Consider the following 21,486-nt stretch of genomic DNA (forward strand, 5'->3'; position numbering starts at 1 on the left):
AGCTGCAGCTCCAGGGCAGGAGGGGTGGGGATGGGGATGCTGCCTGTCCTCCGTGCCCATCCCGTGTCCTCCCTGCCCATCCTCTGCCCTCCCTGCCCATCCCGTGTCCTCCCTGCCCATCCCGTGTCCTCCGTGCCCATCCCATGTCCTCCGTGCCCGTCCTCCCTTGTCCCTGCCCGTCCTCCAGGCTCCTGGAGGCTGTTTGAAAGCGCCTTCCCCATTTTCCCAGTCCCGCTTCCCTCCCCACTGCCGTCGCCGTCTCCGGTGGTTTTCCCCCACCAGCGCTCCCGGGAGGGTTTGGGCTGCCCGGGGACCCTTCAGTGGGACTCCCTGGAGAGATGCGGGCAAGAGCCCGGGCGGGGCAGCTCCCGTGAGACCCCCCGCCATGGGTTTCTTCCCCGGGGAGGCCGTGGCGGCGGATCCCGGCTGAGCCGCGGGGCAGGGCCCTTCCTGCAGCAGGAACCTCCCGAGGAGACGTTTCCTCAGCCACGCGGCTCCATCGCCCCGACGGGAGGGGACAGGGGTCGCGTGTCCCCCCCTCCAGGCCGTGCCGGGGGCCGGGCAGCCGCCGAGGAGCCCGGCCCCGTGTCTGGTCGAGGCAGGAAACGGGGCGAGTCGGGCCCAGCCCGGCGCGGCGGCAGCGGGAGGCGGCGCCGTGAGCTCCGCGCCCGCCGCAGGTGAGCTCTGCGCGCCCGGGGGCTCGGCGGGCTCGGGGGGCTCTGGGGGGCTGGGGGTGGTGCGTGGCCAAGGCGGCGGCTCGGGGGCTGGTGGAGGCGGGTGTGGGTGCGCTGTGGGACGGCCGCGTGGGGCCGGGGCTCAGCGGGGACCCCTCGGTTGGTTTCCTCCGGGGTCTCCGGTAGCCCGAGAAGCATCGGGAGTTGCCCTCAGCCCCTTCCCCGGGCCGTGTCCCGCAGGCAGAGCGGCCGGGGCGGCCATGGAGGCGGCGGAGGAGGCGTTGGTGCTGGTGGAATATGGCTTCGAGTACCGAGCCAAGGACGGGACCCTGGTGTCCATCAAACCCAACGAGCGCTACGTGCTGCTGAAACGCACCAACCCGCACTGGTGGCACGTCAAGAGGAGCGGGGACCCCCGACCCTTCTACATCCCTGCCCAGTACGTGAAGGAGCTGCCCCCCATCGCTAGCCCGGCCCCGCTCGACCCCTCACCGCCGGGACATGCCGTGCCAGCCCCGGGCACGGGCACAGCCACGGGCACGGCCACGGGCACAGCCACAGCCTCGCTCCCTCCCCGGCCAGACTACGAGTATCGGTTCATCGGCGCCCCCCAGACAGAGGAGCCATCCAGAGGATGCTCAGTGCCCAGGAAGGACTCGGTGCCCAGGAACGACTCGGTGCCCAGGAGGGACTCGGTGCCCAGGAAGGACTTCGTGCCCAGCAGGGACTCACCACCAGTGCTCAGCTCTTTCCGGGTGCCCCCGGGGCTGAGCCCCCACACCTCTGAGCCTGTGAGACCCTCGCACTCCCTGGATGACCTGGCACGGATGACACGGGCACCAGCTGCTGCCACCAGCGTGGGGGCACACGGGGACCCCCTGGCACGCGCTCAGCCGCTGGGGAAGAGCCGCTCTGAGACCCTCTACCCCCCTGGCAAGGACAAGGACACGGGTAGGAGGTGGCAGCGGCCCAGCCACACGGTTCAGGTACAGTGACATCACCAGTACTGCCCCCAAAAGCGGTGCTGAGGGGTTGGGGGGGGAGGGCAGGACCCCTAGCTGATCCAGAGCCCCACGTCCCATGACCCCTGGCACAAGGCAGAGAGGTGGCACCCAGGGTGTCCCTGGCACCGCTGTCACTGTCAGGACCCCCGTGTCCCCTCCCTGAGCTGACCCTGGCAGGCAAACCTGAGGGTAACATCCCCCACACACAGCTTTTGCCTCCTCAGGGAGGGGGGGAGCGACCCCCACACCAAGCACCCCCCCTCTGGCACCCCCCATGCTCAGCCTCCCCTCCCCACGGGCACCCCCAGCCCGGGGTGAGGGGCTCAGGGCTCTCAGGGCTCCCACACCCCGTCCCAGCAGCGTTTCCGGGGTGAGAGGAGGCACAAAGGGTTAACAGGGAAGCGCTGGGACTCCTCCCCGGGCTGCTCCCTCACCTGGGTGCAGCACCCACTGCCGGAGGTGGGTGCTGGGTGCACCCCACCGCCCCAAAAACCACGCCAGTAAGTAGCGAGGGACCCTGCCCTGCTCCCCCCGGGGCTCCCCCCTGCACCCCTCCTGCGGGGACACCCGAGGGGAGGGGGGACACCATCTACCCACATGGGACCCCCAGAGCACCGCCACAGGCTGGGGCACAGCGGGGTGAGTCGGTGACAGCAGAGAAAGGGGGTCCCACGTCCTTGCCGGCACCTCTCTTGGGGTGCACCCGCAGCACCCTGAGCCTCAGCACCCCCCATTCGATGCTCTGAGTGCCTCGCGGGGGGGGTTATCAGAGGGAAAAGGGGGTGTTGGGAGGGTTGTGACGTTTCCACCCCATTTTCCACCCCTGACCTGCCTGTGGCAGAGGAACCCCCGCAGCTCTTTGCACCCCGCTCAGCTGCGGGGCCGGGGGGCGCTCCCGGTGCGGGGGGCACACGGGCTCCTGCGGGCAGGGGATGGCAGAGCCGCCGCAGCCGCACCTGCAGGGGGCTCACCCTGCCTTGGCACCGGCATCACCCCGGGCCGGCACCGTCCCGCCGCGCCTCCGCGGGGCCGGGGGGCGAGTGGAGGTGACGAGAAGCCCGAGAAACGAGGCGATTCCGCCTCGGGGCCAGGCGCTGCGCTCGGAGGCGGCTCTTCCGCTGCGGAGTCGGGCAGGAAGGGCGGCGCGGGGCGGGCGCAGGCTGCGGCGCTCCCGGAGCCCCCCGCTGCCCCCCGCCCTGCCCGGTGCCCGGCGCCATGGGCGAGCGCTCCCGGAGCGGCGTGGCGCGGCTGCTGCGCTTGGGGAAGGTAGGCGGCAGCCGTGGGGGTCGGGGGAGGTGTTGGGGGGTCGCTGCCCCCCGCTTTCCCCACTGCTCCAAGCTCCCACCGCGGGTGTTTGCGCTGTGGAGGTGGCACCGGGCACTGGTGGGTGCCAAGGGATGTGTCACAAAGTGGTGAGGGGCACCCAGCACCCACCCCACCCGGGGGGGACAAACCCCCAGGGGTGTGCCCGTGGGAGGGAGGGAGGTGCTGGGGGGGACTCTGTGCTGGGGGGGCTGCCATTGGCACCCCCATGTCCTGTGTTCCCAAGAGCAGGGTGACCCCTGGCACCGGGCTTCCAGCCCCACTCGCTGCAGGGGGCTTTTGGGGGGCAGGGGGAGGGTGATGAGGGGGATGCTCAGGCTGGTCTGTGTGCGTCCCCCCCCCACTCTCCAGAGTGTCCCCAGGGTTGCTCCACCTGCTGTGTCCCCCCCCTAACTGGGTGACAACAGGCAGGGCTGGGCTTGGGGACCTTTGTCCCCAAGGCGGTTGGCAGGAGGCTGTAAACCCGGGGAGATCAAAGGGTGCCAGGAGGGGACTCCCCACCCCTCCACATCCCAGTCCCAGGGCATGTGTCCCCCCAGCCCCCAGCAGCCCCGTGGAGCAGGGCACAGCCCGTGCCAGGGGTGCTGGGGGCTTTGTTGTGGGACGTGGTGCTGTGGCCTTCGGTGGGGTCAGGGTGCTGGGGCGGGTGGCAGCGGATGTGGGTGCTGCAGACGTGGGTGCAGGGGCTGAGGGTGCTGCTGATGGGTGCTGTCAGGGCTGCAGGTGTTGGGGGTGCTGACTGTTTGGATGCTGGTGGTGTAGATACGAGTGCTGGGTGCTGATGCTCTGAGTGCAGATCCTGGAGGTTCTTGTGATCACAGAATCGTTTTGGGTGGAAAAGCCCTTGAAGCTGCTGCAGTCCCAGCCCTGAACTCACCCTGCTCAGCCCAGCACTGAGCCACGGCCCTCAGCACCTCAGCTCTGTGTGTTTGGGATCCCTCCAGGGCTGGGCACTCCCCCAGCTCCCTGGGCAGCCTGGCACAGGGGCTCACACCCCTCTCAGGGAAACAGTTCTGCCTCAGCTCCAGCCTCAACTCCTGCCAGGGAGTGTCAGAGAGGGCTGCTGTCTCCCCTCAGCCTCCTCTTCTCCAGACTCAACACCCCCATCCCCTCAGCCCCTCCCCAGCCCCCTCGTGCCCCCCCAGCCCCAGGGATGTCCCAGGAGCCCCGTGTCTCACCTCACTCATCGCCATCCCCACCCCCAGGCGCAGAAGGAGCCCGAGGAGTCACCCGCCCCCATCTACCTCAACATCCAGGAGCTGCGGGAGGAGGCGGCTGCGGGGGCGGCCCCGGAGGAGCCCGGCGGCTCGGGGGGGCAGTGGGAGACCCACACGGACACGAGCACCGGCCACTTGTTCTATTACAACCCCGGGACGGGCGAGAGCACGTGGGACTGTCCGTTCGGGGAGGATGGAGTGAGTGCCGCCTCCTCCCCCGCCCCCAGCCCCGACGGGCCGCCCTGGGAGCAGCAGCCGGAGGGAGGAGGGGGACAGGGCTTTGGCTGGCAGTGGGTGGCAGGAGAGACGGCGTGGGACCTCCCCAGGCCAGGAGACGGAGCTGGCTGCCAGCAGAGGTACCCTGGGGGCACCCGGTGCGGTGCCATGGAGCAGAGGGTGAGCACCCAGCGAGGCACGGCGGGAGGGGAGGGGGAGGCAGGGGTGGGGATGGAGGGAGATGGAGGGGGAGACAGGGATGGAGGTGGAGGGGGAGACAGGGATGGAGGTGGAGGTGAGATGGAGATGGGGGTGGAGATAAGGATGATGAGATAAAGAGATGGGGATGGAGATGGACACAAGCTGGAGATGAGGATGGGGATGCAGATGGATGAGATGGAGGTGGAGAAAGGGATGAGATCAAGATAGAGATGATGGAGACAAGCATGAGACAGAGGTGGAGATGGAGATGGGGACAGCCTGGGCTGGTCGTGGCTTGGGGATGCAGATGCACAAGGTTTTGTCCTGTCTCTTCTCTCCAGCCACCCACTCCAGAAACAGACTATCCCGACCTGTCAGCGGATGAACTGGAGGCTTATTCCGAGGAGAACTACTCACCTGCAGGCTCCTACGATCAGGGGGGCACTTTCTGGCTGTCCCCCAGGCCCCCTGAGGAGCTGGGCTCACCCCCGGGCTGGTATGGGCACAGCCACCCCGAGGGGACCGTCTTCTGCCCCGAGTACTTCACCCCCGACACGGTACGGGGCTGGGACTGGGGGTAGCAACACAGATGGGGGGTTTGGGGAGGTCTCCAGGGGATGGGCATCCTCAGGGACTCATGAAAGCAGAAGGCAGGGGCTGTGGGGTGCAGGGGGTGCCCAGCACCCATCCAGCACAGCGTCACCCCATCCTCCCTCCCCCTGTCCCCAGGCAGTGGCTGGTGGCCGGCAGGAACGGGCCAGCAGCGGCTCCAGCCAGGACAGCGGGCTCTTGGCCTGGCACAGCACCGTGCCAGGGCTCAGGGAGGACAAGGTCAGGACTCTGAGCAAGCAGCCTTCCCCTCCTGCCCCCTGACCTGCCCTGGCACTGGGGTGGGCAAAGCTGAGCCCGTGCCACGCTCTGCCTTCCAGCTGAAGAGCCTGGAGAAAGCCGGCGTGCTGAACAGGACCAAGACGGTGGACAGGGGGAAGAGGCTCCGGTGAGCACAGGGCACTGGGGAGGGGTCCTGGGAGGGGGAGGGACCCTGCCTGACCTCCCTCTGCTCCCCAGGAAGAACTGGAGCTCCTCCTGGACCGTGCTGGAGGGCAGGATCCTCACCTTCTTCAAGGACTCCAAGCACTCGGCTGCCGGTGCCTTGGTAAGAGCCCCGACGGCCTCTGTGGGGCCAGCACATGGGTCAGCACCCACGGCATGGGGCCAGCACCCACGGCATGGGGCCAGCCACCATGGCATGGGGCCAGCACCCATGGCATGGGGCCAGGCAGGTGCCAGGGCACCCTAAGAGGCTCCCAGAGCAGGGAGGAAGCGGTGCCTGACCCAGCCCCTCCCCGGCGCCCGGATGCAGAAGCTCTTGCGACACCCTGCAGCGACAGCGGGAGGGGAAGGACAGGGCACAGAACCCCCTCGGGGGAGGGAACGGGGTGCTGGGCCCACAGCTGGGACAGGGGTGCTGGGGTCGGGCTGGGGGGGCCCTTCTGGGAAACAGGGAGGGAGAGGGGCTGGGGGAACAAGGGAGCGTGGCCATGGCATCCCCAAAGCAGAGCAGAGGGGAGGGGCTGATGCTCTTCCCCAAGGACTGTCCCCTCCCCAGGGGCTGTCCTGTCCTCTCTGGGGGCTCTGTCCCCTCCAACCCCATGGGATATTGCAACAGGGGCTCTGTAGCTGAAGCCCCCTCCCCTGGGTCCCTGGGCAGGGTTGGGGCTGTCCCAGGGGTGTCCCCAAGCTGGTGCCACGGCAGCAGCACAGTGTGAGACTCCAGGGCCATAGGAGGGGACAGACGTGTCCCTCAGGGGACATTTGCCCCTCCTGCTTTCCTAGAGGACCCCCCCACACCCCCACACACCCCCTGGCAAGGTGGGGCAGCAGCGTCCCCATCCCCTCCGGGTGGGTGCCAGCCTGGTCCCTGCCCCGCAGCGGCAGCCCAGCACCCTGAGCACCCCCGAGCACACCGTGGAGCTGAGCGGGGCCACGCTGGCCTGGGCTGCCAGGGACAAGTCCAGCAAGAAGCACGTCCTGGAGGTGAGCTGGGTGACAGTGGGGTGGGGGATCCCCACGAGGGGTCTGGCACGGTGGCACCCACCCTGCTCAGCCCAGCGCTGAAGGGAGCGGTGCCAGGGGATGTCCCCAAGAGGGGCTTTTCCTCCTGGGCTTGGCACGGGGAGGGGGTTTCCAGCAGCTCCCCCGCTGTGGGCACCAGTGCCACGAGCTGGCTGCCAGTTCTCAGCCACAACCCCACACTGAGGGCACCGAGACAGCCCCCCCAACCCCACCCTGACCCCCCCCAACACTGCCCCCTGCAGCTGAAGACGCGGGAGGGCTCCGAGTTCCTCCTGCAGCACGACTCGGAGCAGGTCATTGTCGCCTGGCACAAGGCAATCGCCGACGGCATCAGCAGGATGGTGAGTGAGTGCCCACCCCCTCACCCACCCCCTGCCACGGGCACCCGCCTGCATCGAGGGGTTTCACACTGCCCCTTCCCCAGGGCACCGACCCCCCTGGCGAGGAGGAGGCTGAGAGCGGGGCGGAATTCGGCTCCCGGGAATTCGGCGACGAGAGGAGGGCGGGTGAGTGAGGCACAGAGGGGAGGGAGCCCGGGCACCCCATGGGCACTGGCACAAACCCACCCACGGGCACAAACCCACCCCTGGGCACAAACCCACCCACAGGCACAAACCCACCCCCGGGCACAAACCCACCCACGGGAACAAACCCACCCCTGGGCACAAACCCACCCACAGGCACAAACCCACCCCCGGGCACAAACCCACCCCCTGGGCACAAACCCACGTCCGGGCACAAACCCACCCATGGGCACAAGCCCACCCCCTGGGCACCCCGCGGGCACCGGCACAAACCCACCCCCCGGGCAAAAACCCACCCCCTGGGTACAAACCCACCCCGGGCACAAACCCACCCCTGGGCACAAACCCACCCATGGGCACAAACCCACCCCCTGGGTACAAACCCACCCCCTGGGCAAAATCCCACCCCGGGCACAAACCCACCCCCTGGGTACAAACCCACCCCCTGGGCAAAATCCCACCCCGGGCACAAATCCACCCCCGGGCACAAACCCACCTCCAAGCACAAACCCACCCCCAGGCACAAACCCACCCCCTGGGTACAAACCTACCCCCCGGGCACAAACCCACCCCCAGGCACAAACCCACCCACAGGCACAAACCCACCCCGGGCAGGGGGAGGGAAGCGGCCGCCCCGCCGTGCCCGCAGCTCCCTGCGGTGCCAGGAGCCCCCTCCTCCCCCCAGCCCGGCCCCTCGGGGCGCTGCTGACGTGTCCCCCCGTGTCCCCTGTGGCCGGCAGTGCCCGGGCAGGCCGTGGGCAGCGCCAGCGGCGAGAGCGAATCCAGCAAAGTGCGGAACAAGCTGCGCAAGTTCCTGCAGAGGCGGCCGACGCTGCAGTCCCTGCGCGACAGGGGCTACATCAAGGGTGGGTGCTGGGATGGGGCTGAACCCCCCCGGGGGGCGCGGGCAGCCCGGGGCGGAGCCGGGACGCGGCACCTCGGTGATGGCTTCGAGCGCATCCCGTCCCGTCCCTCCCTGCTGTCACGGGGGGGCGGTCACGGGACCCTCGGGGATGTCACCGGCTGTGTGTCACTGTCCCTGTCCCTGCGCCGGGGATGCCGCGGCTGATGCTCCCGTCCCTGCCCTGGGGACCCCGCGGCTGATGCTCCCGTCCCTGCGCCGGGGATCCCGCGGCTGATGCTCCCGTCCCTGCGCCGGGGACCCCGCGGCTGATGCTCCCGTCCCTGCCCTGGGGACCCCGTGGCTGATGCTCCCGTCCCTGCCCCGGGGATCCTGTGGCTGATGCTCCCATCCCTGCCCCTGGGATCCCACGGCTGATGCTCCCGTCCCTGCCCCGGGGATCCCGCGGCTGATGCTCCCGTCCCTGCCCCGGGGATCCCGAGGCTGATGCTCCCGTCCCTGCCCCGGGGATCCCGCGGCTGATGCTCCCGTCCCTGCCCCGGGGATCCCGAGGCTGATGCTCCCGTCCCTGCCCCGGGGATCCCGTGGCTGATGCTCCCATCCCTGCCCCGGGGATCCCGTGGCTGATGCTCCCATCCCTGCCCCGGGGATCCCGCGGCTGATGCTCCCGTCCCTGCCCCGGGGATCCCGCAGCTGATGCTCCCGTCCCTGCCCCGGGGATCCCGCAGCTGATGCTCCCGTCCCTGCCCCGGGGATGCCGCGGCTGATGCTCCCGTCCCTGCCCCGGGGATCCCGTGGCTGAGGGTGGTGGGTTTTGTTTTGCAGACCAGGTTTTCGGCTGCCCGCTGCAGGCGCTGTGTGAGCGGGAGCGGGGCACGGTGCCGCGCTTCGTCCTGCTCTGCATCCAGACGGTGGAGAGGAGAGGTACCGGGGGGGCAAAGCCAGGGGGGCTACAGCCTTCAGGCTCGGGAGTTCCAGTGCAGGGGCACTGCCACCGTGTGCCACCCGCCTCGGGCATCTTCCACCACGTGGGTGGCCGGAGGTTGAAGTGGGAGCTTCCTCATCCTCACCCCCATCCCCTGCCAGGTCTGGACATGGACGGGCTGTACCGGGTCAGTGGCAACCTGGCCACCATCCAGAAGCTGCGCTACAAAGTGGAGCACGGTGAGGGCACCCGCGGGCACAAGCAGGGGGCGAACGGGGCATCCCTCCTCCCCTCCCCACGGGGCTCCTGGGGCTCTGGGAGCTGCCTGAGGTGCTCCCTCGGTCCCCAGACGAGCAGCTGGACCTGGATGACGGGCGCTGGGAGGATGTTCACGTCATCACCGGGGCGCTGAAGCTCTTCTTCAGGGAGCTGCCAGAGCCACTCGTCCCCTTCGGCCACTTCGACAAGTTCATCGCGGCCATCAGTGAGAGCTGGGGGTGGGGACAGGAGGGGAGGGGCTGGGGAAAAGGATGAGGACAGGGATGAGATGGGGAAGGAAGGAAATAGAGATGAAGGTGGGATCAGAATGGGGATAGAGGTGGGATGGGAAGGGAGGGGATAAGGATGGGGATGGGATGGGGACAAGGGTGGAGATGGGGACAAGGGTGGAGATGGGGACAAGGATGGAGATGGGGACAAGGATGGAGATGGCCACAAGGACAAGGATGGGGAGGGGATGGAGAAGGGAGGGGATAAGGATGGGGATGGGATGGGGACAAGGGTGGAGATGGGGACATGGATGGAGATGGGGACAAGGATGGAGATGGCCATAAGGACAAGGATGGGGAGGGGATGGAGAAGGGAGGGGATAAGGATGGAAATGGGATGAGGAAAGATGGGGATGGGGATGGGGATGAGGATGGGGATGGGGATGGGGATGGAGATGGGGATGGGGATGGGGATGGGGACAGGAGGGGAATAGGGATGAGGATGGGAATGGACACGGAGACAGGGATAGGATGGGAATGGAGATGGGATGGGGATGAAGATGGGATGGGGATGAAGATGATGGGGACAGGAGTGGGGATGGGATGGGATGGGATGGGATGGGATGGGGATGGGGATGGAGATGGGATGGGGATGAGGATGATGGGGACGGGGACAGGGATGGGGATGGGGATGGGGATGGGGATGGAGGTGGAGATGGGATGGGGATGAGGACAATGGGGACAGGGATGGGGACAGCCTCTGGGCCAGCCAGAGCCAGTCCCCCTGCCCCTGCCGCCCTGGCAGAGATGCAGGACCCGAGCAGACGGAGCCGCTGCGTCCGTGAGCTGGTGCTGTCCCTCCCTGCCGCCCACCACGACACCATGAGCACCCTGTTCCGCCACCTCTGCAGGTGCCAGCCGCCCCCTTGCCCCCTCCCCTGCTCGCCCAGGCTGGCTGAGGGGCCGTGGGTGACGCAGTGGCCGTGCCCGTGCAGGGTGACGCAGCGCAGGGAGCAGAACCGCATGTCTGTGCAGAGCCTGGCCATCGTCTTCGGGCCCACGCTGCTGCGCCCGGCCAGCGAGGAGCCCCCCATGGCCGTGCACATGGTGTTCCAGAACCAGGTGGTGGAGCACATCCTCAACCACTGCAGCTCCATCTTCCCCGAGGGCTAAACCCTGCCCCCCGCGCCCGGGGGAAGGACTGGCGGCTGGCACCGGCCCGTGGGCACGCTGCAGGGAGGGGGGGTGGAGCTGCGGGCACCCCGAGTGCCCCCCTGCCAGCCCTGGCTGAGCCCCAGGGGGCTGCGGTGGGGGGGGGTCTCCCATGGATGAGGTGGAGCCCTGTGGTTGCTGATGTGGTGGCCCCAGGGTGGGAGGATGGAGGTGCCAGGTCGGGCTGTGCCCGTGGGGACGGGGGGCAGGAGCCCACCGCCGTGTCCCCAATAAAGAGCGCACTGAGCAGCGAGGATGAGGCTGTGGTGGCACCCCGGGCACACCCCCAGTGCCCTTTGTACCCAGCAAGCATGAGGGGACCTCCTCATCCCCAGAGGGCAGTGTGGGGACCGTGTGCCCTGTGCTTTGGGACGCCCCTCCTGGGTGGCATCAAACTCACAAGTGCCACCCAGTCACCCTGCTGCAGTGGGGACACTTGGGGTCACCATGGGGATGATGTGGGGCACAAGGAGGACAGAATGGGACGTAAAAGGGACATCAAAGGACCTTTGGGATGCAATGGGGCCACTAAGGCATGGCAGGGACAGCAGGAGGATGCTGTGAGACAGGAGGAGGATGCTGTGAGACAGGAGGAGGATGCTGTGGGACAGGGCAGTGGCATCTGGGGACACAACGGGGACAGCTTGGCATGTGGCCGGGGTTTGGGGCACAGTGGGGGCGGTTGAGGTATGGAGGGGACAGTTTGGGGGTCGGCAGGGACACCTGGGGACTTGGGGGTGCTGGGGACACGGGAGTGGCACTTTGGGGGGTGATGAGGACACTTGGGACACAGGAGTGGCACTTTGTGGTGCAGGGGGACCCTTGGGGATGTCAGGGGGACACGTGGGGTCATGACAGACCCTTTGGGGTGCAGTGGGGAGGTTTGGGGGCACAAGGGGATGCTTTGGGGAGCACGTTGGGTTGCAGTGGGGACATTTGGAGGTAGCAGGAGATACTTTGGGACAGGGGATGATGCTTTGGGGGTGCGGGGGGGGCACCTTGGGGCACCAGGGGATACTTTGGGGACCCTTTGGGATGCAGTGAGGAGGGTTTGGGGACACAGTGGGACAGCAGGAGATGACTTGGGGACAGGAGGAGAAGCTTCGTGAGGGCAGCGATGGGCAGGACCGGGAGAGCCCGAGACCCTGGCGGAGCCCTGGGGCCCCCCCGGGGCGGGGCGCGGGGCGGGCCCGGGGGGGCGGGGGCAGCATCCCGCTGCCGGCCCCGCTCCGCGCCCCCCGCCCGGCTCCATCTTGTGCGCGGCCACCGCGGAGCGGCTCCAGGTGCGGGGGGGGTTTGGGGGGTCGCGGGAGGAGGAGGCTCGAGGGGGGGGGGTCACTCCGCCCAGCCCCGCGCAGGGACCCGCCAAGGGATGGGGGGGAGCGCGGCTTTGCGGGACGGGGCGGGACCGCGGGCGACCCCCCCGGCGGGACCCAGGGACTGGTCGCTCCTCCCCCCGCCCCGGCGCCGTGCGGGACCCCAGCAGCGATGCCCCCCTGCTCCATGGGACCCTCCGGAGCGTGTCCCCCCTTCGCGGAGTTACGGGACCCCCGGGGTCGTGAGGGACCCCTGGGAGCGACGTCCCCCCCAAAGGCTGGGCAGGACCCCCCCCCCCATAGAGACATCCCCCCCCCTCCTGAGACCCCCTTATGGAGACATCCCCCCGCTGTGGGACCCCCCCATAGAGACACCCCCCCGCCGTGGGACCCCGAAACTTCACCAGGACTCCCCGACCCCTTCAACAACATCAGCTGCCCCCCACCCCGAGCCTAACTGGGACCCCAGACTCCCCTGGACAGCATCACCCCCCCAGACCCCTCCCAACTACATCACTCCCCCCAGAACCCCCCCAACACCACGGTCTCCCCTCCCCGACTCCCCAGCAGCAGCAGCGCCCCCCCCGTCCCCCCTCAGCTCAATGCTCGACGTTGCACAAAAAGGATCCGACCCCAACCCATCCGGGAACAGGGACCCCCCCAGTGCCGGGGGTCGGGACATCCCCCCCAGGGCTGTCACATCCCCCCCAGGGCTGTCGCATCCCCCCCAGGGCTGTCACATCCCCCCCCAGGGCTGTCGCATCCCCCCCAGGGCTGTCGCATCCCCCCGGGACCAGGCACCAAGGGGTTACGGCGCAGGAGCGGCTTTAGCAGCCAAAATCCCTCTTAAGGCATTAATCGCAGTGGGAAAGGGGGCGGGGGGGGGTTGCGGGACGGGGCCACTCTGTGTGTGTGCGTGTGACCCCCCCGCATGTCCCCAAGCCCCGCGGGGAGAGGGAGGGGATGGGAGAGGAAGGCGATGGGACGCAAACCGCTGCAATTGCCGGGCTTTGGGGGAAGGCAGAAGGCGGGAGTGAGGCTGGACGGGGCGGGGGGGGGTGTCGGTGCTGTGCCCCCCCTGCCCGGCGCGGGGGGGCCCCGCATGAGTCAGGGTGTAAAGGTCGGGCTGCGGCGCTCCCGGGCGGGTGCGGAAGTGCCGGTGCCCGCGGCCGAGCCCCCGGGGCAGCTGCAGGTACGGACGGGGCGGCCGCGGCTGGGCATCCCCCCACAGCCCCGCGGGACCCCCACACCCCGCGGGACCCTCACCCCGCCAACACAGGGAGCCCGCCGGCTCAGCCCCGGGCTGCTGGGCCCTGAGGCAGGAGCGGCCAGCGAGCTGCAAACCGCCACCGTGGGGATGGGGGATGTGGGGGCTGCTTTGGGGAGGGCTCAGGGCAATGGGGGCTTCTGGAGGTGCACGTAGGGATAAGGCTTTGGGGGGTCTCCGTGGCCCCATAAAGACAGGACCCCCGTAGGGACTGGGCTCAGAGGTCCCCATAAGGACAAAGCTCTGGGGGTCCTCATCACCCCATAGAGACAGGTCCTTGGGGGGGTTCCATAACCCCATTGGGACCAGGCTTTGGGGTCTCTGTAGCCCCATAGGGATGGGGGTCCCCATGGCCCCATAGAGACAGGTCCCCATAGGGATCAGACTTGGAGGGTCCCCACAGCCTCATTGGGACCATGCTTTGGGGTCTCTGTAGCCCCATAGGGATGGGGCCCTGGGGGTCTCCATGGCCCCATAGAGACATGTCTCCATAGGGATCAGACTTGGAGGGTCCCCACAGCCTCATTGGGACCAGGCTTTGGGGTCTCTGTAGCCCCATAGGGATGGGGTTCTGGGGGTCCCCATGGCCCCATAGAGACAGGTCTCCATAGGGATCAGATTTGGAGGGTCCCCACAGCCTCATTGGGACCAGGCTTTGGGGTCTCTGTAGCCCCATAGGGATGGGGTTCTGGGGGTCCCCATGGCCCCATAGAGACAGGTCCCCATAGGGATCAGATTTGGAGGGTCCCCACAGCCTCATTGGGACCAGGCTTTGGGGTCTCTGCAGCCCCATAGGGATGAGGCTTAGGGATCCCCATGAGGATAGAGCTCTGGGGGTGCCCATGGTCCCATAGAGACAGATCCCCATAGGGACAAGGCTTTGGGGGGTCCCCACAGTTCCACTGGGACCAGATTTGGGGTCCCTATAGCCCCTGCTGCATCCCCCTCGTGCCCCAGGGCTGGCACTGCCCTGGAAAAGCCCCTTGGGACTGTGTGTGGGTGACTGCCCGTGTTTTGGGGTGCAGGGTGCGTGGCGAGAGCCCGTGCAGGGGGCTTCCCAAGCCTTGGGGTGCCCCCGGCAGCGCAGCCCCCTCCGTGCCCGGATGGCAGCAAGCACCTGAGCTCCCCCCCTGGCAGCGGGGCCCGGCCATGGAGACCGTGGTGATCGTGGCCATCGGGGTGCTGGCCACCATCTTCCTGGCATCACTGGTGGCACTGGTGGTGGTGTGCCGGCAGCGGTACTGCCGCCCCAAAGCCCTGCGGCACCGCGCCGACACCAGGTGAGCGCCCGGCGGCACCCCCTGTGCCCCTGTGCCAGGGACACCCACAGCCGGGGGCACCTGGGAGCCCTGGCGCCAGGGTGGCACCGTCCCCAGGGGTGTCCCCGTGTGTCCCCTCACTCCAGACCCATCGTGGATCTGATGGGCACAGCCGAGACGCCGTCGGAGCCGTCGGAGCTGGAGCTGGACGACGTGGTGATCAGCAACCCCCACATCGAGGCCATCCTGGAGAGCCAGGACTGGCTGGAGGATGCCTCGTGAGTCTGGGGCACCCCAAAACATGCCCCTGCTGCTGCTGGGCACCCCCAAGCGTGGCATGGCAGAGATTCACCCCCAAAATGTATGTCCCCACTGCAGGGGACCCCCAAGCAGTGCCAACCCCACCCCAGCATGGGATGGCAGAGATTTGAGGGGTCCCCAAGGCATGGGCAGTGGATTTTGGGGTCCCCAAGGCATGGGCAAGCCCCCAAAGGGATGATCCCCAAGCTGGGGGGTGGGTGGGAGTGTGCCAAGGCTCTGGGGGCCACGGGAGCTGAGGATTTGGGGGGATGTCCCCCCACATTCACCTCCCCCTCCCTCTCCACAGGGGTCTGGTGTCCCATTGCATCGCCATCCTGAAGGTGAGTGCTGGGGGTGGCACTGATGCCACTGTGCCCCCCCTGTCCCCCCTCCCACCGTGTGTGTGTGTCCCCAGATCTGCCACACGCTGACAGAGAAGCTGGTGGCCATGACCATGGGCTCAGGAGCTCGCCTCAAATCCCCCTCCAGCCTGGGGGACATCGTGGTGGTGGCCAAACGCATCAGCCCCAGGTGACAGGGGGGTGGCAGGGCCAGGGAGGGGGTTCTAGGGGGGAGTCACTGTGTTTGGGGGTCCCCACTGTGTGCCCTGTGGCTAAGGCTGGCCCTGCTGCAGGGTGGATGATGTGGTGAGATCCATGTACCCACCGCTGGACCCCAAACTGCTGGATGCCAGGTGATGGGGGGTGATGGGGACCCTCCCTGGGGAAAGGGGAAACACCCATGGGTGTCATTTGGGGGGTTCAGGGGGGGCACACCGGCATCATACCCCATGATTTGGATGGTGGGCATCCCCAGGGGTGTCATTTAGGGAGTGGGGGGGGACACACCAGCATCCCACCCCATGACCCAGGGAGGGGGGGATGCCCATGGGTGTCATTTAGGGGTTCAGGGGGGGCACACCAACATCCCACTCCAGGGAGGGGGGGATCCCCATGAGTGTTGTTTAGGGGGTTCAGGGGGACACACCAACATCACATCCCATGACCCAGGGAGGGGGGGATCCCCATGGGTGTCGTTTAGGGGGTTCAGGGGGCACACCAACATCCCACCCCATGACCCAGGGAGGGGAGCAGAGCCGGGGAAACTGAGGCAGAGCAGCAGTGTGTGTGTGTGCGTGGGGCTGTGCGTGGGGCTGTGCGTGGGGTGACGTGTCCCCGCGTGTCGCAGGGCCGCCGCGCTGCTGCTGTCCGTCAGTCACTTGGTGCTGGTGAGCCGCTCCGTGTGCCAACAACCCTCCGCTCGCCTCTGGGTCGAGCGCTCGCTGGCAGCGGCCGAGGAGCACATGGCAGCCCTGCGCCAGGCTGCCCTGGCCACCGAATCCCCCCGCCCGCTCCCCCCCGAGCCCTTCCGCCACGAGCAGTCGCCCATCTGACCCCCCTCCCCTCCAATAAACCCCCCCGGGAGCCGCCCGGGGGCATCCCACCCCCTGCGAAGGGACGGGGTGTGTCTGGGGCTACGTTGGCACTGTGGCTTTTGGGATGGAGAGGGGTTGGGAGAGGGGGATTGGGAGGGTTTGGGGACGTTGAGGGGGGTCTGGAGGGGTTTAGGGGGGAAGGAGGGGAGTTTAGGGGGGATTTGGGAGGCTTGGCAGAGGGTTTGGGGGCAGGTTGGGAGGGTCGGGGGACACCGAGGGGCTTTGCGGGGGAATGGTGGGAGTGCAAGGGGCCGTGGGGCTGTGTGGCTGAGCGGGGCCGGGCAGGGGTCGCGCCGGGACCTCCCCGGGCTGAGACCCGACACACTCATCGCACCCAACGCGCTCCGGGGGGGGGGGGGGGGGGCTGCGGTCACGTGGCGGTGCGTCACGCGGCGCCGAGGGCGGGGTTACGCTCCGGCCCCCTGCCCCGCCCCTTTCCGCGAGCTGGCCAATGGGAGCCGGGCAGAGCGGCGCTGTTAGCCAATGGGGAGCGGGGGGCGGGGCTTGGGGGGCTGTCCCGCGGCGCGACCCTGGCGGTGCGGCTGTGACCCCGCGCGAGCTGCAGCGGTACCGGGCGGGGGGCGGCGGGGGCGGGCGGGGGGCGCTGCCGGCCCTGCGACCCGCTGCAGCGGCCGGGGGCACCGGCAGTCCTGGGCGGGGGGGCACTGGGAGGTCCGGGGGGCACTGGGAGTCGAGGGGATGGGGGTACTGGGGGATACTGGGAGCACTGGGAGGCACTGGGAGGTCCGGGAGGCACTGGGAGTCGTGGGGATGGGGGTACTGGGGGATACTGGGAGCACTGGGAGGTCCGGGGAGCACTGGGAGTCATGGGGATGAGGGGTACTGGGGGATACTGGGAGCACTGGGAGGCACTGGAAGGTCCAAGGGGGCACTGGGAGTCGTGGGGATGGGGGTACTGGGGGATACTGGGAGCACTGGGAGGTCCGGGGAGCACTGGGAGTCATGGGGATGAGGGGTACTGGGGGATACTGGGAGCACTGGGAGGCACTGGAAGGTCCAAGGGGGCACTGGGAGTCATGGCGGTGGGGATACTGGGAGGCACTGGAAGGTCCAAGGGGGCACTGGGAGTCATGGCGGTGGGGATACTGGGAGGCACTGGAAGGTCCGGGGGACATTGGGAGTCATGGGGATGAGGGGTACTGGGGGATACTGGGAGCACTGGGAGGTGCTGGGAAGCACTGGAAGGTCCAAGGGGGCACTGGGAGTCATGGGGATGGGGGTATTGGGGGATACTGGGAGCACTGGGAGGCACTGGAAGGTCCGGGGAGGCACTGGGAGTCATGGGGCTGGGGGGTACTGGGAGCAGGAGCTGAGCCCTTTCCTTGGCAGGGTCCTGGCGGCTGGGGTGGGGGGGCAGTGCCCAAGGTCTGTCCGTGCCTCAGTTTCCCCCTCCCGGTGGGGAAGGGCGCAGCAGGCGCGGGGGGGGCACAGCACGTGGGCACGGGGAAGTGAAAGTGATGTGGAAGTGGGGCGGGGGGGGAAGCTCATGGGGCCCCCCCACATCCTGCACCGCAGGGAGATGGCATCGGGGTGCTGCGGCTGGCACCGGGGGTGCCACACACCGCACTGGGCACCCCGGGGAACCCCCCGCAGCCCCCCAGCAGCCTGGGACGGGGGAGGGCACCGGGGCTTGCCCAGCACCCACCTGAGCTTGGGGGGTGGCACCAGGGCGCTGAGCTGGGGGGAAACTGAGGCACGGGGGGGGTCCCGCGGGGGGTCGGTGCCCACAGGTGCCCCCGGTGCCATGAGGAGCCTCGTGCTGCTGTGCCTGGCGCTGGCTGCAGCCCGGCAGCCGTGTCCTGATGGGCAGCCCTGCCCTGCCCCCCCGGTGAGTGCCAGGGGAGGGGGACCCCTCACTGACCCCCCCCCGTCCCATCCTGACCCCTGGTGAGTGCCAGGGGCTGGGGACACCCCTCACGGACCCCCCCAGCCCTGGTGACCCCCGGTGTTGCCCCCACCCCAGGTGGTGCCCGCCAGCAGCGCGGGGCTGTGCCAGGATGGCTCGCCGTGCCCCGCCACAGCCTCATGCCCGCTGCCAGGGGTGAGCATACCCCCCCTGCCTCAGTTTCCCCTTCTCCCTCTATCCTTTGGGGGGGTCTTTTCACTTCCCCCCCGCCTCCACGCCCCTTTCTCTGCCCGCAGGACGTGCCCTGTGCCCACGGGCACCGCTGCTGCCCCCGAGGCTCCCGCTGCAGCGCCGACGGCGCCTCCTGTGTCACCTCCCCTGGTATGGCGGGGCTCAGGGGTGGGGAGGGGGGCACACAGGGGTGGGCACAAGGAGGGACGTCCCTGACCCCACACCCACCCTCAGCCCCTCGTGCCATCCCCTGCCCCGATGGCCACTCGGAGTGCCCGGACGATGCCACGTGCTGCGTGACGGAGGGCGGCGCGTGGGGCTGCTGCCCCATGCCCCAGGTACGGGGGGGTTTGGGGGGCACGTCGTGGGGGTGGGCACGGAGCACAGGGTGGTGACAGGGGGTGTGCCTGGTGCCCGCAGGCCTCGTGCTGTGCCGACAAGGTGCACTGCTGCCCCCACGGCACCACCTGCGACCTGGCACACGGGCGCTGCGTCTCGCCCGCCGGAGCCCTGCCCATGGGCACCACCTTCCCCGCCTGGAAGCGCCAGTCCCCGGCCTCAGGTAAGGGCTGTGCCCACCCCGGGGGAGGCGTGTGGGGGCCGCAGGGAGGCGGTGGGGGCGCGGGGAGCCCGTGTCTGTGCCGTGCCACCCTTCCTTGCAGTGGTGCTGCGCCAGGTGCTGTGTCCCGACGGGCGCTCGGCGTGTCCCGACGGTGCCACGTGCTGCCGCCTGCCCACGCGCCACTTCGGCTGCTGCCCGCTCCAGAACGTGAGTGCAGAGCCCACGCTGGGCAGCCTGTGCCCACCAGCACGCCCCCAGCACACAGGACCAGGGGCCACCCTCCCCGTCAGGGACCGTACCCGCCATGCCATGCACTCTAAATTGGGCCCCCCATACCAGATTGGGCACCCCTCTGCCATGCCCCCCCGTATTGAGTACCAGGTGCCCTGCCCCTGCACCAGCCCCCTGCCCATCGCCCCCTCTGTCCCTGCTGGCACTGACACTGCCCATGTGTGCCCCATGCCAGGCCGTGTGCTGCGGGGACGGGCTCCACTGCTGCCCCCAGGGCACAACCTGCGACCTGGAGCGTTCCACCTGCACCTCAGCAAAGCCCCTGGCACTGCTGCCCAAAGGTGAGAGCGCCCCCCACTGCCCCAGGGACAGCCCCCCCAGCGCTGGGGGGCACCCCTCCAGCCCTGACTGCCCCGTGCCAGGGCGGGACGTGCGCTGTGACGACCAGACGAGCTGCCCCGATGGGAACACGTGCTGCCGCCTCAGCTCCGGGGCCTGGGGCTGCTGCCCGCTGGAGCAGGTCTGGGGGGCACCTGGGGGGGTGAGGGGGGGACAAGGACACCCTGGAGGTCACCACTTGGCAGGGGGGACCCACTTTGGGGTGGGGGCTGAGGTGTCCTTGGTGGGGGGATGGGGCTGGAGGGTTCCTGGAGCTGGGGCACGAGGGGATGTGGGGCATTCAAGAGGGCACCTGTGCCCTGGGTGGGATGGGGGCTGGTGACCCTGTGGCCTGGCAGGGATGGTGGCCAGCGTCTCCTGTGCCCCCAGGAGGGACAAGGGCAGATGTCCCCTGTCCCTCTGGAAGGGATGATGCCTGCTGACCCCTTGCTTCAGGAGGGACAAGGGAGATGTGCCCTGTTCCCCCCAAAAGCAACAGTGGCTGCTGTCCCCTGTGCAGGGTGATGTCCCCTGTCCCCAGGCCCCCAAGCATGGGGCTCCCACTCCCCTGATGGCCCATGAGCATGGAGGGGAGGGGGCTGACACGCCTTTGCTAACTGGGACCAGTTTAAAGGCCTTGAGGCCACTGGGATGCTCAGGGACCATCGTGTGACCCGTGGGACACACACACAAGGATGACAAGAGGGTCCCCATTTCCCCACCCCTCCAAGTGGGGATGGAGCTGGGGGGGGACGGACGGTTTGGGGGGGTGCCCAGGGGTACAAACTGTTCTCAGCTCCCCCTCCCCTCCACGTTTTGCCCCCCCAGGCCGTGTGCTGCCCCGACCACGTGCACTGCTGCCCCCAAGGCTTCACGTGCGACCCCGAGGGGGGCAGCTGCCTGCAGGCGGCGGCCGGGGAGCGGCGGCCGTGGCTGCGCAAGAGCCCGGCGCTGAGCAGCACCCGGGCTGGGGGCGTCAGGTGTGACCAGGAGACCAGCTGCCCCGATGGCAGCACGTGCTGCCGCCTCAGCCTGGGCACCTGGGGCTGCTGCCCGCTCGAGCAGGTCCGTGGGGGGCGTCCTGGGATGGTTGGGGGGGGGGGGCTGTGCCAGGGTGGGAGGGATCATGGGCACAGGGCCATGGGGTGCTGTGGATGAGGTGGGGGGTAGATGGGTCAGAGGGTGAGATGCCACATGGGCACCCCCACGACTGGGTGCCCCATTAATCCCCCTCCCTGCCTCCTTTATCCCACCCAGGCCGTGTGCTGCCGGGACCACGAGCACTGCTGTCCCCAGGGCTACACCTGCAACGAGGCTGCCCAGAGCTGCGAGAAGCTGCTGCTGCCCACCCCTGTGCTGCTGCCCACCCCTGTGCTGCTGCTGCCCACCCCTGTGCTGCTGCTGCCCACCCCTGTGCTGCCAGCCCCCCGCCCAGCCGGGGTCCCCATGGCGCTGCGAGCCCCCGGGGCCGTGCCCTGCGATGCCACCCGCTCCTGCCACAGCGGCCAGCGCTGCTGCCGTGCCCCGGGGGGGGCCTGGGGGTGCTGCCCCTTCCCGCAGGTGAGTTGGGGAGGGCATCAACACACCCCCACACCCCCATTTCAACCCCCCAGCTCCTCAAGGCCGTCTCTCCCCGCAGGGCTCCTGCTGCTCCAACGGCCGCCACTGCTGCCCAGGGGGGTCCCGCTGCCTGGCGGGGGGCTGGGGCTGCAGCCCCCAGCGCTGGGACCTGCCCCCTCCCCGCAGGGGCTTGCTCTGATGGCTCCAGAGTCACCCTCAGCCCCCCAGCCCAGCCCAGCCCTGGGAGACGCCGCTTCAATAAAAGGTTTCTAGGATAAGCCCCCTCCCCTCTGTGCTCCTCGAGGGGGGGGTGGCAGGGAAACTGAGGCAGGAGGTGGAGGGAAACTGAGGCAGGAGG

General features: G+C 68.9%; 3 protein-coding genes across 3 annotated transcripts; all 3 read left to right on the forward strand.

Moving 5' to 3' along the window:
- The first annotated feature begins 255 nt into the window (after positions 1 to 255).
- On the forward strand, positions 256 to 10,971 carry LOC133628485 (rho GTPase-activating protein 27-like). The gene is made up of 16 exons (XM_062016707.1): positions 256 to 677; positions 915 to 1,660; positions 4,207 to 4,614; positions 4,977 to 5,192; positions 5,365 to 5,466; positions 5,565 to 5,632; positions 5,704 to 5,791; positions 6,568 to 6,672; positions 6,954 to 7,052; positions 7,136 to 7,217; positions 7,976 to 8,101; positions 8,923 to 9,021; positions 9,184 to 9,261; positions 9,372 to 9,506; positions 10,316 to 10,421; positions 10,506 to 10,971. The coding sequence occupies exons 2-16, from the start codon at positions 935 to 937 to the stop codon at positions 10,681 to 10,683; spliced, it is 2,616 nt and encodes an 871-aa protein (XP_061872691.1). The 5' UTR covers positions 256 to 677; positions 915 to 934; the 3' UTR covers positions 10,684 to 10,971.
- A 2,213-nt stretch (positions 10,972 to 13,184) lies between these two features.
- On the forward strand, positions 13,185 to 16,319 carry LOC133628559 (transmembrane protein 98-like). The gene is made up of 7 exons (XM_062016920.1): positions 13,185 to 13,230; positions 14,331 to 14,585; positions 14,711 to 14,842; positions 15,172 to 15,205; positions 15,280 to 15,395; positions 15,499 to 15,558; positions 16,053 to 16,319. Exons 2-7 carry the CDS (start codon positions 14,455 to 14,457, stop codon positions 16,255 to 16,257), a joined length of 678 nt encoding a protein of 225 aa, XP_061872904.1. The 5' UTR covers positions 13,185 to 13,230; positions 14,331 to 14,454; the 3' UTR covers positions 16,258 to 16,319.
- A 486-nt stretch (positions 16,320 to 16,805) lies between these two features.
- Positions 16,806 to 21,406, forward strand: LOC133628542 (progranulin-like). The gene is made up of 12 exons (XM_062016851.1): positions 16,806 to 16,866; positions 18,051 to 18,148; positions 18,284 to 18,361; positions 18,463 to 18,547; positions 18,632 to 18,735; positions 18,818 to 18,959; positions 19,060 to 19,166; positions 19,426 to 19,531; positions 19,613 to 19,710; positions 20,397 to 20,633; positions 20,826 to 21,128; positions 21,208 to 21,406. The coding sequence occupies exons 2-12, from the start codon at positions 18,065 to 18,067 to the stop codon at positions 21,325 to 21,327; spliced, it is 1,464 nt and encodes a 487-aa protein (XP_061872835.1). The 5' UTR covers positions 16,806 to 16,866; positions 18,051 to 18,064; the 3' UTR covers positions 21,328 to 21,406.
- The last annotated feature ends 80 nt before the right edge of the window (positions 21,407 to 21,486 follow it).

Source organism: Colius striatus, chromosome W (assembly GCF_028858725.1).
Source record: "Colius striatus isolate bColStr4 chromosome W, bColStr4.1.hap1, whole genome shotgun sequence".
Classification (NCBI taxonomy): Eukaryota; Metazoa; Chordata; class Aves; order Coliiformes; family Coliidae; genus Colius; species Colius striatus.